This window comes from Mus pahari, chromosome 20, assembly GCF_900095145.1.
Source record: "Mus pahari chromosome 20, PAHARI_EIJ_v1.1, whole genome shotgun sequence".
NCBI classification, from domain to species: domain Eukaryota; kingdom Metazoa; phylum Chordata; class Mammalia; order Rodentia; family Muridae; genus Mus; species Mus pahari.
Genome location: NC_034609.1, coordinates 18,804,961 through 18,816,116, shown reverse-complemented (window position 1 = coordinate 18,816,116; position 11,156 = coordinate 18,804,961). Strand labels below are relative to the sequence as shown.

The 11,156-nt window shown below is 39.5% G+C and overlaps 1 protein-coding gene across 3 annotated transcripts in view; it reads right to left on the bottom strand.

Moving 5' to 3' along the window:
• The window catches only part of Rspry1 (ring finger and SPRY domain containing 1), a 54,495-nt gene that overhangs the window by 26,389 nt on the left and 16,950 nt on the right, over window positions 1-11,156 (bottom strand). For all 3 annotated transcript variants that reach the window (XM_021220330.2, XM_029532477.1, XM_029532478.1), the window contains 4 exons: window positions 5,818-5,870; window positions 5,060-5,172; window positions 2,622-2,748; window positions 1,816-1,874 (listed from right to left, as the gene is read on the bottom strand). In XM_021220330.2, the coding sequence (XP_021075989.1) occupies window positions 1,816-1,874; window positions 2,622-2,748; window positions 5,060-5,172; window positions 5,818-5,870 (352 nt within the window). The remainder of the gene's footprint in view (window positions 1-1,815; window positions 1,875-2,621; window positions 2,749-5,059; window positions 5,173-5,817; window positions 5,871-11,156) is intronic.

The following is an 11,156-nucleotide window of genomic DNA, read 5'->3' as shown; positions in this document are numbered from 1 at the left end:
TATTATATAGCTCTGGTTGTCCTGGCACTTGCTATGTAGACCAGGCTGGCTTGAAACTCATAGCCACCTGCCTCTACCTCCCAGTGCTAGCATTAAAATCAGGTGCTACCATAACCAGCAACATCTTAGTTTTAATCTAGTTCCTGCAGGAAATTCTACAGGAGCTCGTGATGACAGGAGAGTGACAAGTGCTCTTAACTTATATTTGAGTTTACAGCATGTGCGTTCGCACTTAAAGAAAGGCCTACATGTTTAGTATCTTTTCTTCTCATATTCTTGCTATTTCCTAGCTATGTTGGGAGCCTCCAGAGAGTTCTGGAACCCCAGTGTATTCCCATGCATTTCTGTGGTGCCTGCCTAAGTTCAGCAAAGCTCATAGAATCACTGTTCTCCCTGCTATAAAGCCTCTTCAGCATCTTTATCCTTGCCACATCCTGCCTGCTTTTCCAGTTTGAAACCTTTCTACCTGGAGATCCCTGTTCATGTCCTCCTGTCTGTGAACACTGCCTTCTCTGATCAGATAACCCTGTTACTAGGCGTCTATCTATGCTGCTTTAGCCAAACTCACTGTGAGTTTCTAATCTGAGCCTTGTGTCATGAGCTAGCTAAGAGGCCCCACCTTCATCAGGAAGTCTGTCTTTCATGATTACCACAGGCCCCTTGTCACCCAATCACATCCACCCCCCACCCCTCTTCATTTTCTCAAAACTCTTAGAGCACTCAGTCTGGAGGAAGTAATTTTGCTCTTGATCACCTCCTGTCATTTAGTGGACGTTAGCTATTGTCTGAATGGTTCTATTCCTTTACCCTATAGTGACCTCTGTGATGGGGAAATGACTGCCCTACTACTTTGTATCTCCTAGTGCTCACTCAAAATATTGTAAGGGTTATTTAAGTACATATTGTGTAGGCTAATTTATTTGTAAATTAACTAGACAAATTAAGTCTTTTAGACTAAATGGGTTTTTTTTTTTTTAAAGAATTTTTGTTTGTTTGGGGTTTTTGTTTTCCAAGACTGGATTTCTCTGTGTAGCTCTGGCTATCCTAGAACTTACTCTGGTGTTCCAGGCTGTGTGTACCAGGCTGATCTTGAACTCAGAGATCCACTAGCTTCTGCTTTCTAAGTGCTGGAACTAAAGGTGCATGTCACCACCACCCAGCTTAGACTAGAGTTTTAAAAATAGGCTAATTCTTACGAGGCTTGCAAAAACTAACCTAGAAAACACAGGCTAGTCAAAACTGCCGTCAAGTGCTGTGAGTGACAGGAAAACAGCTTCAGTAAACCACAGACTTCATGGTGATACATCAAACGGTTTACCAATGGCAGTTTTAATTGTGGTAGCAGGAACGGCAAAGGTGGGTGAGTACAGATTCATATACACTGGGAACCTGGCCTGCTGCTGTTGGAATGTTGTAATTTTGTTTCCACTGTGTGTGTGTGTGTGTGTGTGTGTGTGTGTATGAGATGTGTGCATGAGGGCACTCTCACACGCGAGCCCAAGCTCGGGTGTTCTCCATTATTGTTTGGTAGATTATAAGGACACCCAAAAGTCCAAAAGTCCTAGCAGCTATCTTATGACTAAATTTAAACTAGAGCAACTCATAAATTCCTACTCTCCCCCGCACCCCACCGTGTTATGTGTCTTCTTTCTGTCTGTCTCTAAACATAGGCGGTGTTAAATAAAAACCCAGAAAACACCTGTACATAAAGTTTAAAACTGATCCTATCCTCTGCATCAGGGACTATGCTAGTAATTTGAGAAAAACATACAATTCTATATGACTGAGAATAATCAGCTTTGATGTCTTACTTACCAGACACTGTAGCAAATATTCCAGTATTCCTGGGCTAAGCAAACCTATGCTTGCAGGACCTAAACAAACACAGCAAACACTGGACATGATTAAATATGTCATGCTATTTTAAATTGGTAACTAATGACAACCAAATTGTTTTGCTTGAGTTTCATTCTCTGATACACATTACCCAGACCACCTCTCTCAGGTTGTTCCTACTACCATCATCTTTTCAGTGTAGCAACTGAGTCCACCATAAAGAGACTAGCTAGGTCGGGCTCCTGGAAAGCCATGATGGTCTGGACCAGCACCCACGCGTTCTGATTTTGAATCCATTATTCTTCCACAATATATAAAGTAACTGGCTGAGATATTTTCATGCAATTTGCTGATAATATTCCTAAAGTGGACAATACTCATTACTAGAAATGCATATAATAATTATTTATTATTCTAAATTTAGCCTTTCCCGTCTTTTAAGCAAATCAATACAACAAGTTTATCGTAAATTTCTCTGAAAAAAAAAATCAACAAAGTTAAATTAGATTACATTTAACTGAGTCTTTTGAGTAATTGTCTTCCTTTTAGTCCATTTCTGTTCATTCCTTTTTGCTTGTTTTGAAAAAGGGTTCCCCACAGTTCTGACTGGCCTCTAACATACTTACTATGTGGGGTGGAGGCTTGAACTTTAACCCTCTTGTCTTAAAGTGCTGTGGTTATAGGCCTGTGTCACCATTCAGCTTCTTTCTGCTCTAACAGGTTTGGTCAACAGTCTGTAGTGCAGATGTCTCAATGTCAAACAAGTAAACATATGCTAGAGTTACCTGCTAGTTTCTCAGCCAAACAGCCCAGGACTGCGGATGTATTCCTATGTTTGGCAGGGTGGCCTGCGTCCTGGCATGCTACCTCTCCATTTAAATTGAGAATTTCGGTCAATTTCTGGAGTGCATCCTATAAAAAAAGTTGCAAATAGATTTGGTGAATATAAACTCTGCAGGTTATTTCCACAAAAGAATTCTTGGAAACAAAGCTATAAAAAGGTATTCAATAAACTTAGAATGATCCCATAAATCTATTTCATTAATAATGATGTCATTATTAATGGGAACTATCTGATAAACCTTAAGTTTTCTCAATGCCAGATTCAATTTCATCCAAAATGTACCAATTATAGTCAATACATATTTCATACTTTTGTTTTTTGAGATAGAGTCTTGGTATATAATGTCATACATGTAGCTGTATATACCAAGGCTATCCTGGAACTCATTATGTAGCCCAGGTTGGCCTTGCACTTGTGGCAATCCATCTGCTTCAGCCTCCAGAGTGCTGGAATTACAGGTATGTAACATCAAGTCTATTTTAATACATACATACAAACAAACAAACATACATATGTACATACATTCGTGAATCATTAACCAGACTAAACCCATTCAAATTTCAAAGATTAAGCACAGTAACTTGGTCATGGTAGAACATACCTAAAATGTCTGGACTCAGGAGGCTGAAGCATGAAGATTGTAAAGTCAAGGCTAAACTGGGTTACACAAGGCTATGGTACACAGTAAAACCCTGTCTCAAAAAGAAACCACAAACATGAGACTCTTACTTAAAACAACAAACCATAAAAGACAAACCAAAATACCTTATGACCTAATGATACGGAAATAAAAAGTTACTTCCCCGCCCCCAAGTCAAGGGCTCAGTCTAGCCCAGGTTGGCATACAGTTCAGGCTGGTCCTGAGAGTATACAATCCTCTACGTCAGCTTTCCAAATGCTGGGATTGCAGGCATTGAGCCACTATACCCATTTTTTCTTTTAAGACAGGGTTCCATGTAGTCCAGACTCCCTTAAACATGCAATGTAACTAAATGCACCAAGACTTGCTAGAGAAGCCTGGTATTCCTGCTTCTACCTGCTGAGTGCTGGGATTATAGGCATATACTACCTACCATGCTTGGCTTATAAAAACCTGTATGAAGCAAGTACAAATCCCAACAATTTTTGAGGCAAATTAAAGATGATTAAGTTAGGTAATGCCCAAGCTAATAATGACTAGCTAAAGATATTTCTCTCTGTTCATGTTTTTCTATCATAGAGTATCTGAAATTCAACATACAAATAAAGGGTATCAGAATTCACATTTTAAAAAGTATGTATAGGCGTTATACTATGTACTTTTAATCCCAGCACTCAGGCAGATTTCTATGAGCTTGAGGCCAGCCTGGTCTACACACAACTGTAAAGGCTACAAGCAAAGCAAAGCAAAGCAAATGTACGCATGGAAGGAGCCTGCCTGATGAAGGTAGAGGGCAAAGCAGTGAAAGTTTAATATCTGTTCCTAAGGTTGGAGAGATGGCTCGCAGTTAAGAGCACTGACTGCTCTTCCAGAGGTCCTGAGTTCAATTCCCAGCAACCACATGGTAGCTCACAACAATCTGTAATGGGATTTGATGCCCTCTTGTGGTGTGTCTGAGACATACTCAAAGAAATAAAATAAATCTTAAAAAAAAAAAAATCTGTGTCCTAGTCAGAGCATAAGCTAGGCTATGCAAACTTTAAGTGGCCGAGTGAGACTCAAGCTTTCAGCACAGCACTGTTCCTTGTAACAGAAAATCTTTGTCATAAGGAAGTTGCTCAGATAAAATCAGCTCATTTTCTTCTAGTTTTCAAGTGAAGACTGTCCTCACAAATGCAAATGTTTCTACTTTAAGATTTATTTATTTCATGTATATGAGTATACTGTCACTGTCTTCAGACACTCCAGAAGAGGGCATCGGATCCCATTATGTCCATTACAGATGGTTGTGAGCCACCATGAGGTTGCTGGGAATTGAACTCAGGACCTCTGGAAGAGCACTCAGTGCTCTTAACCACTGAGCCATCTTTCTAATCCTTTACTTTAAACATTAAAAAATGTTGGGCTGGAGAGATGGCTCAGCGGTTGAGAGCACTGACTGCTCTTCCGAAGGTCCTGAGTTCAAATCCTAGCAACCACATGGTGGCTCACAGCCATCCATAATGATGCCCTCTTCTGAGGTGTCTGAAGACAGTTACAGTGTACTTACATATAGTAAATAAATAAATCTTTTTAAAAATGTTAAACTAAAACCTATTAATAGAGGCTATAACACTTCATTAGTAATAAACATGTTCATGTTACTACTCAATAAAGCAGAGCTCAAGTACACAGAGTGATTATTCGTCCTGTTCACAGATGACATTCATGACAGTTCCATAATGATCAGGTTAACTTACTTTAGTGGGCAATGGACATTCGTCTAGTAACAAGGTTATAACAGCTGGTCCCAATGGATCTTCCAATGGAATAACTCTAATTAAAGACTGGACAACATCCAACCATCCTTCATCTAAGGGTAAACCAAGAAGATTATGTAATGGAATCGCTACTTTAGAAACATGAAAACATAAAAAGGACTTACAAACACTTTAGGCCTTTATGCCATTGCTTTAAGAAACTAGAAGATGACACAAGTATAGCCATAAAACTCTAGTCATCACGACGGAGCCAAAACTCTGTTACAGGTATCTGGTGACTCGGGGGCATCTTTATTTGGAGAAAATTTAAGCTACGGCCTGGATTTTCAGATTATGATTAAAATAGATTTAAACATCTCATTTGTCATAAAGGACTTAATTAAGTAAAGCCAGCACTTGGCTCTAATTTAGAAGGATACATGTGTAGGGTGCTAAAGGACAAACAAGTACCCTCCCCATTCAAGAACAAGTACAGTCAAAAGACCCATCAATAAAATAAATTTTCTTATCTCCTAATTTCAAATGAGATACAACCATCTCTGAGACGTGCAGTTCAATATTGAGGATGTGACATATGGTACCTATTACACTTTCATAGGAAATTTCCATACAGCCAGGACCTTTTCTATGTTACAGATGGGCATTTTTGAGATCTTCTATCTTCAAAAAGCTGGCCATATACTTTTCATTGTTATTAATTCATCAGGAAGTATTAAAAATAAAATTATTTAAAATACCTGTTTCTGCCATTTCATGTAATGTAATCATTGAATAAGGTGGTTCCTGATCACTGAAAAACAAACATTCAAGACATTAAACTTAGGTAAGTGGTAATTCCAAATAAAAGTCAAACTGGAAGTATGAGCAGAAACAGACGGAAGAAATCAACATGAATGAATGATAAAGAAAGAGATGGAGTAGACAGCCACAGATACAACCGGAAGAACCACCAGATGCCCCATGTGCTTTTTCCCTAACTGTGACGGCTCCCAAGCAACATGAGCAGAGAGGGTCAACACAGGACCCACTCTATGACCCGAGTGAAAGCACAGTACTCAAACTGGGGACTAGAGTTCTCAGCTTTATTTCTCAAGGCCTGGTGCCAGCTGACATTCGACAGGAATGCCAACAGCATCTCCCTTACACTTACCTTAAAGGGGTGGTAGGATGGGAGAGGGCAACTCCACTGAGGACTTAGGGAATCGAGCGCCTACAGATACACTGCACTTAGAAGACTTACTCTGGAAACAATATCACTATTTGTTTAAACTTCGTAAAATGGTAATCGAAGAATACAAAAATGTACCAAATGGAATTATTTAATAACGCCTCTAAAAAGCAATTAAAGGTGTTAATGGGTTTTCACAGTCACCCAGGAATTCTAAAGAGGTGGTTCAGGGGAGCTTCACTGCTGTTGTCCACCAAATAATGGTATTTCAAATTGCTTAAAAACTCACTTTTAGTTTATGAATTATGGATTTGTTTCCTTACTGTGCGGTTAAGTGTGCGAGTGTGTGTGTCTGTGTGTGTGTGTGTGTATGTGTGTGGGCAAGGGTCAATGTCCTTTATCACTCTCCACCTTAATTTTCAGACAGACACTGTCTCTCACTGAACATGGAGCCCACTACTGCAGCTATACTGGATGGGCAGTGAATACTCTGGGAGCCAATTGTCTGCACTCCCCGAGTGCTGGACTATCGATGAACCTGCTTTTACATGAGTGCTGGGGGCTCAGAGCTCGGGTTGCTCAGCTTGATAGATAATAGTCCTCATGCTGTGCAGCGAGCAGTTGACCACTAAGCCATCTCTACAGCTCCAGATTTCTGTTTCCTACTATGGAAAAAACAAGCAAACAAACATAAAAACTACTGTTTTACTTCATGTAATACTTGGAATAACTTTGAGATATGGCAGTACTATGTTCATCTCAGTTGCTCATTAGGTGCTTATTGTTTGGCATACTCCTGTGTCTATTCACAGGATGAGTTAATTATTATTTAAAAGATGTTTTAGGACCAGTGAGATTGCTCAAAGGGTAAAGGTGTCTGCTGAGCAAACCTGATGACCTGAGTTCTACTCTCAGATCTTTTAACAGGAGATTCCCAAAGTTATTCTCTGACTTCTACATGTACATCATGTCCCAGGAGCACCAACACACACACAGACACACACACACACACACACACACACACACACACACACACACACACACACACAGACACAGACACACATAAATGTTTTAGGTGGAGCATGGTAGCACATGCCTGTAATATCAGTACTTAGGAGGCTGAAACAGAAGGATCCTGAGTTAGAGGCCAGCCTGAGCTACAAATAGAGACAGAAGCTCCTGTCTCAAAAGAGAAAGGAAGAAAGGAAGGAAAGGAAGGAAGGAAGGAAGGGAGGGAGGGAGGAAGGGAGGAAGGAAGGGAGGGAGGGAGGGAGGGAGGGAGGGAGGAAGGGAGGGAAGGGAGAGTAAAAAGGAGGAAGGGAGAAAGAAAAATTAAAAACAATATAACTATTGTATACATTCTCAAAGAATAATATGTCAATAATAAAGTCAAATAAGCATATACCTAACATCTTTAGAGAAACTTTTGCATATATCTATACATCAGTGCACATTCTTGCTATTTATCATAGACTATGTGAAATAAGAAAAAATTCTGTATTTGCTTAAGTACCTATTACCATATGAAAAATATGACAAAACATGGTATTTTCAAGACTTTCAAGCATATAAAGCAATACTCTGTAGCAGCCAGAAGCAGCTGTAGATTTACATATGGCCTCAAACATAATATTGAATGAAAAAATGTTTAAAGGTTTGTATAATTATGCACATTTTAAAACCCAACCCCAAACCTTTCTCTATAGATACTCTATCAATACAGATGCAAGCAAACATAAGCTTGAAACTGGATCACTAGAACAATTGATTATCTACTGACATGATGGGTGACGCAGAAGATAAAATTAAGGAAGAAGAGAAAAATGATAGAATGCAGCAGACAGCAAACAACAAGGAAGAGGGGTATTTAATTCTATGAGGAGGTACACAATGACTACAAAGGCATCCCTGTGCTCAAAGAAGATAAATGCCCCAGGAAACACAAACAGAGCAGACACTTCTCATGGCAGATGGAAAGTAAGTCAGAGGATTACTGAGCTGTAGGTTGGGAACTGGGTGGGGGATGGGGATGCTCAGCTCAGCTAGGTAATAGGACAAAAACACTTCATCTGTGGAAGGGTGAGGAACTTGCACAAAGTATATCTGGGGAACAGATCCCTCTCAAGAAAAGGAGTTAAGAAAGTTAGATGACAGGAGCAGGAGAAATGGCTCTTCTGTTAAGAGGCTGCTCCTCTAGAAGACCCGGGTTCAATTCCCAGGACCCACACGGCAGCTCACAACTCTGTGACTCCCAGGTCCAGCGGATCCATCACACCAGGCATGGATGTGGTTCACGCTCTGCACATGCAGGCAAAATACCCATCCACATAAAACAAAATAAATATTTAAAAGAAAGAAAGATGACAATCTGAGCTACAAGTAGGATAAATAAAGTACAAGTCTCCAGTGACCTATTTAAAACTCGGCAAAACAGAACTTACACTGCGGGCCTTAGCTATTTACAGAGTTTCAGTAAGGTTTACTTGGAGACTGGGGGAACATGCTAGCCCCTTTGAGTATGCACGGCATAAAGGCATATATAAATGTGAGGAAAAACTCAGAAGGAATCTGCAGCTGTATGATGATGACATTTGCCTATAATTGAGCAGTTTAAGAGGCAGAAGCAGGAAGATCTCAGACTGTGGCAGTCTGGCCTACACAGTGAGACCCTGTCTCAGAAAAGAGAGGCAACAGAGAAGTCTAGTCACTAACAATCTGAGTCACTACTCAAAATATGCAAGTAAGAGAACTTTAAAATAAATATATTTGCAGGAACACCTATAAGAAGGATGTGAGCTGGGTGGTGGTGGCAGTGCATGCCTTTAATCCCAGCACTTGGGAGGTATAGGCAGATAGGTCTCTGAGTTGGAGGCCAGCCTGATCTACAGAAAGAGTTCCAAGACAGCCAAGGGCAACACAGAGAAACCCTGACTTAAACAAACAAAAACCCAAACAAAAAGACACGAAAACAAAAGAGCCAAACAAAACCAAGAAGCAAACATGAAAAAGAAAATCCAATTATGCATAAAGAGAAACTGAATGCATTAGATGAGAACACTTGCATGCACGTCCTCTGGCATTCAGGAGGCTGAGGCAGGAGGAAAATCCTAAGTTTGAGGTCAGCTTACCCTACCCGCCAAGACTCTCTCAAAAAGGAAGCAGGGGGCATATACACATGGGGAAAATATTGAAGGATTCCAATACCAAATACTGAATACCAAAAATGTTTTTTAAAAAATGGGGGAGAAATTTTCAGAACTGAAGAACAAAATACAAAGGATTAAAATTAGACAGTCACAACAACAAGAAAGCTGGGCACAAAGGCACGCTGCAATTAGGCAATTTATTTCAAATGAGGCTGTAGAGAACTAGAAAGAAACAGCATAAAAACTCTCCCATAGCACCTCTCCTCCATGTCACTGGGACCTGCTGCCTTCTCCTCTCAGTTGCATTCCTTCTGGAGTAAGCAATCCAGAGAAGACAATGACAAGACTATTTGGTTAATGGCCACATTTGCATCGGTAACAGATTTAGATGTGTTCCTGCTACATCCCTTGTCCTGTCCTTCATAGTTCTTGGTCATATTTCAGCTTAACAATCTTAAAAGCTCCCTAAGTTATAAATTATCCTTTAGTATCTTCTGAAATCAAGCCACAAGACTGGGAAGATAGCTCTGTGGTTAAAGCATAAGTGTGAGGACCTGATTTTGACTCCCTAGAACCCACATAAAAGTCTGGTGCAATAATGCAAGTCTGCAGTCCCACAGTTCTACAGTAAGATGAGAGGCAGAGATAGAAGTCCTTGAGTCTGCAGGCTAGCTAACCTGGTGCTGGCAGTGAGAACAACAAAAGAGACAGGTCTCAAACAAGGTAGAAGGTGAGGACAAACAACTAGGGATGTCCTCTGACCACTTCACCCATATCTATAGCAAGCATATGCCTGCACTCATACACATGACTTAATGTGCATGCACATGTACATTCAAACATCATACAAAAATAGGAAAAGAATAATAAAATATAATAAAATTAAACTATAAAGCTGGGTCATACCCATAATCCCAGCTACTCTGGAGGTTAAGACAAAAGAATTGCAAGTTCAGGGTCTGCTTGGGCTACATACTAAGGTCAAGGTCAGCAGGGGTAACTTAACATTAACAAATACAAAAAGCAGTGGTGGTAAGTTCAATGGTGGGGCACTTCTACTCTGCACCTAATAGTTCAATGTGCCTAATTAATGTTGTGGTTTCCTTCCTTGTCTGGAAAGGATAATTTTCCATTATAATTCTGTAGGATGAAGGATAACTTTTTAAAGAAAGATTCTTTTGTGTATGTGTTATTGGAGGTTGGACCTGGAAAAGTGCTACATGGATATTAGGCAAGTACTCTAGCCACTGGGAAATATCACTAACCCCCCCCCCCCAAATTATTATTCCTGGAGATCAACAAATACTTCAGAATTGAGCAGAAGAGGCTAATATAGTTCTAAGGCTTTGTTTGTATATTGTAGATATACAAGAGTTCTTTTCTTACCAGTTTTAAAGGACTAAACAAAACTGTACTTTTATTAATGTGAATGTTAAATACCTATAAATTTTCTAGCAGGGTATAAAGTAAAAAGAACTTTATAAAATGACTGCTATGTATTGAGCATTTCTTTTTCCTTTTTTTTTTTTTAATATAAAGCACCACACTAGATCATTTATACAAATAATATAAGAATAAAAACTCTTATTAAAAAAAGGATTAGAAAAGTACCTTGCTGAATGTTATAAAATTAGTAATGGGCTAAAATCTGAATCTAGGTCCATCATGGTCTAAAATTTATGCACTTATTAAATAACCTTACACTGGACTTTTTTCAGTCTGAGCAAAACCTTTTAATTTCACTGTCAAACTGAGATTTTGT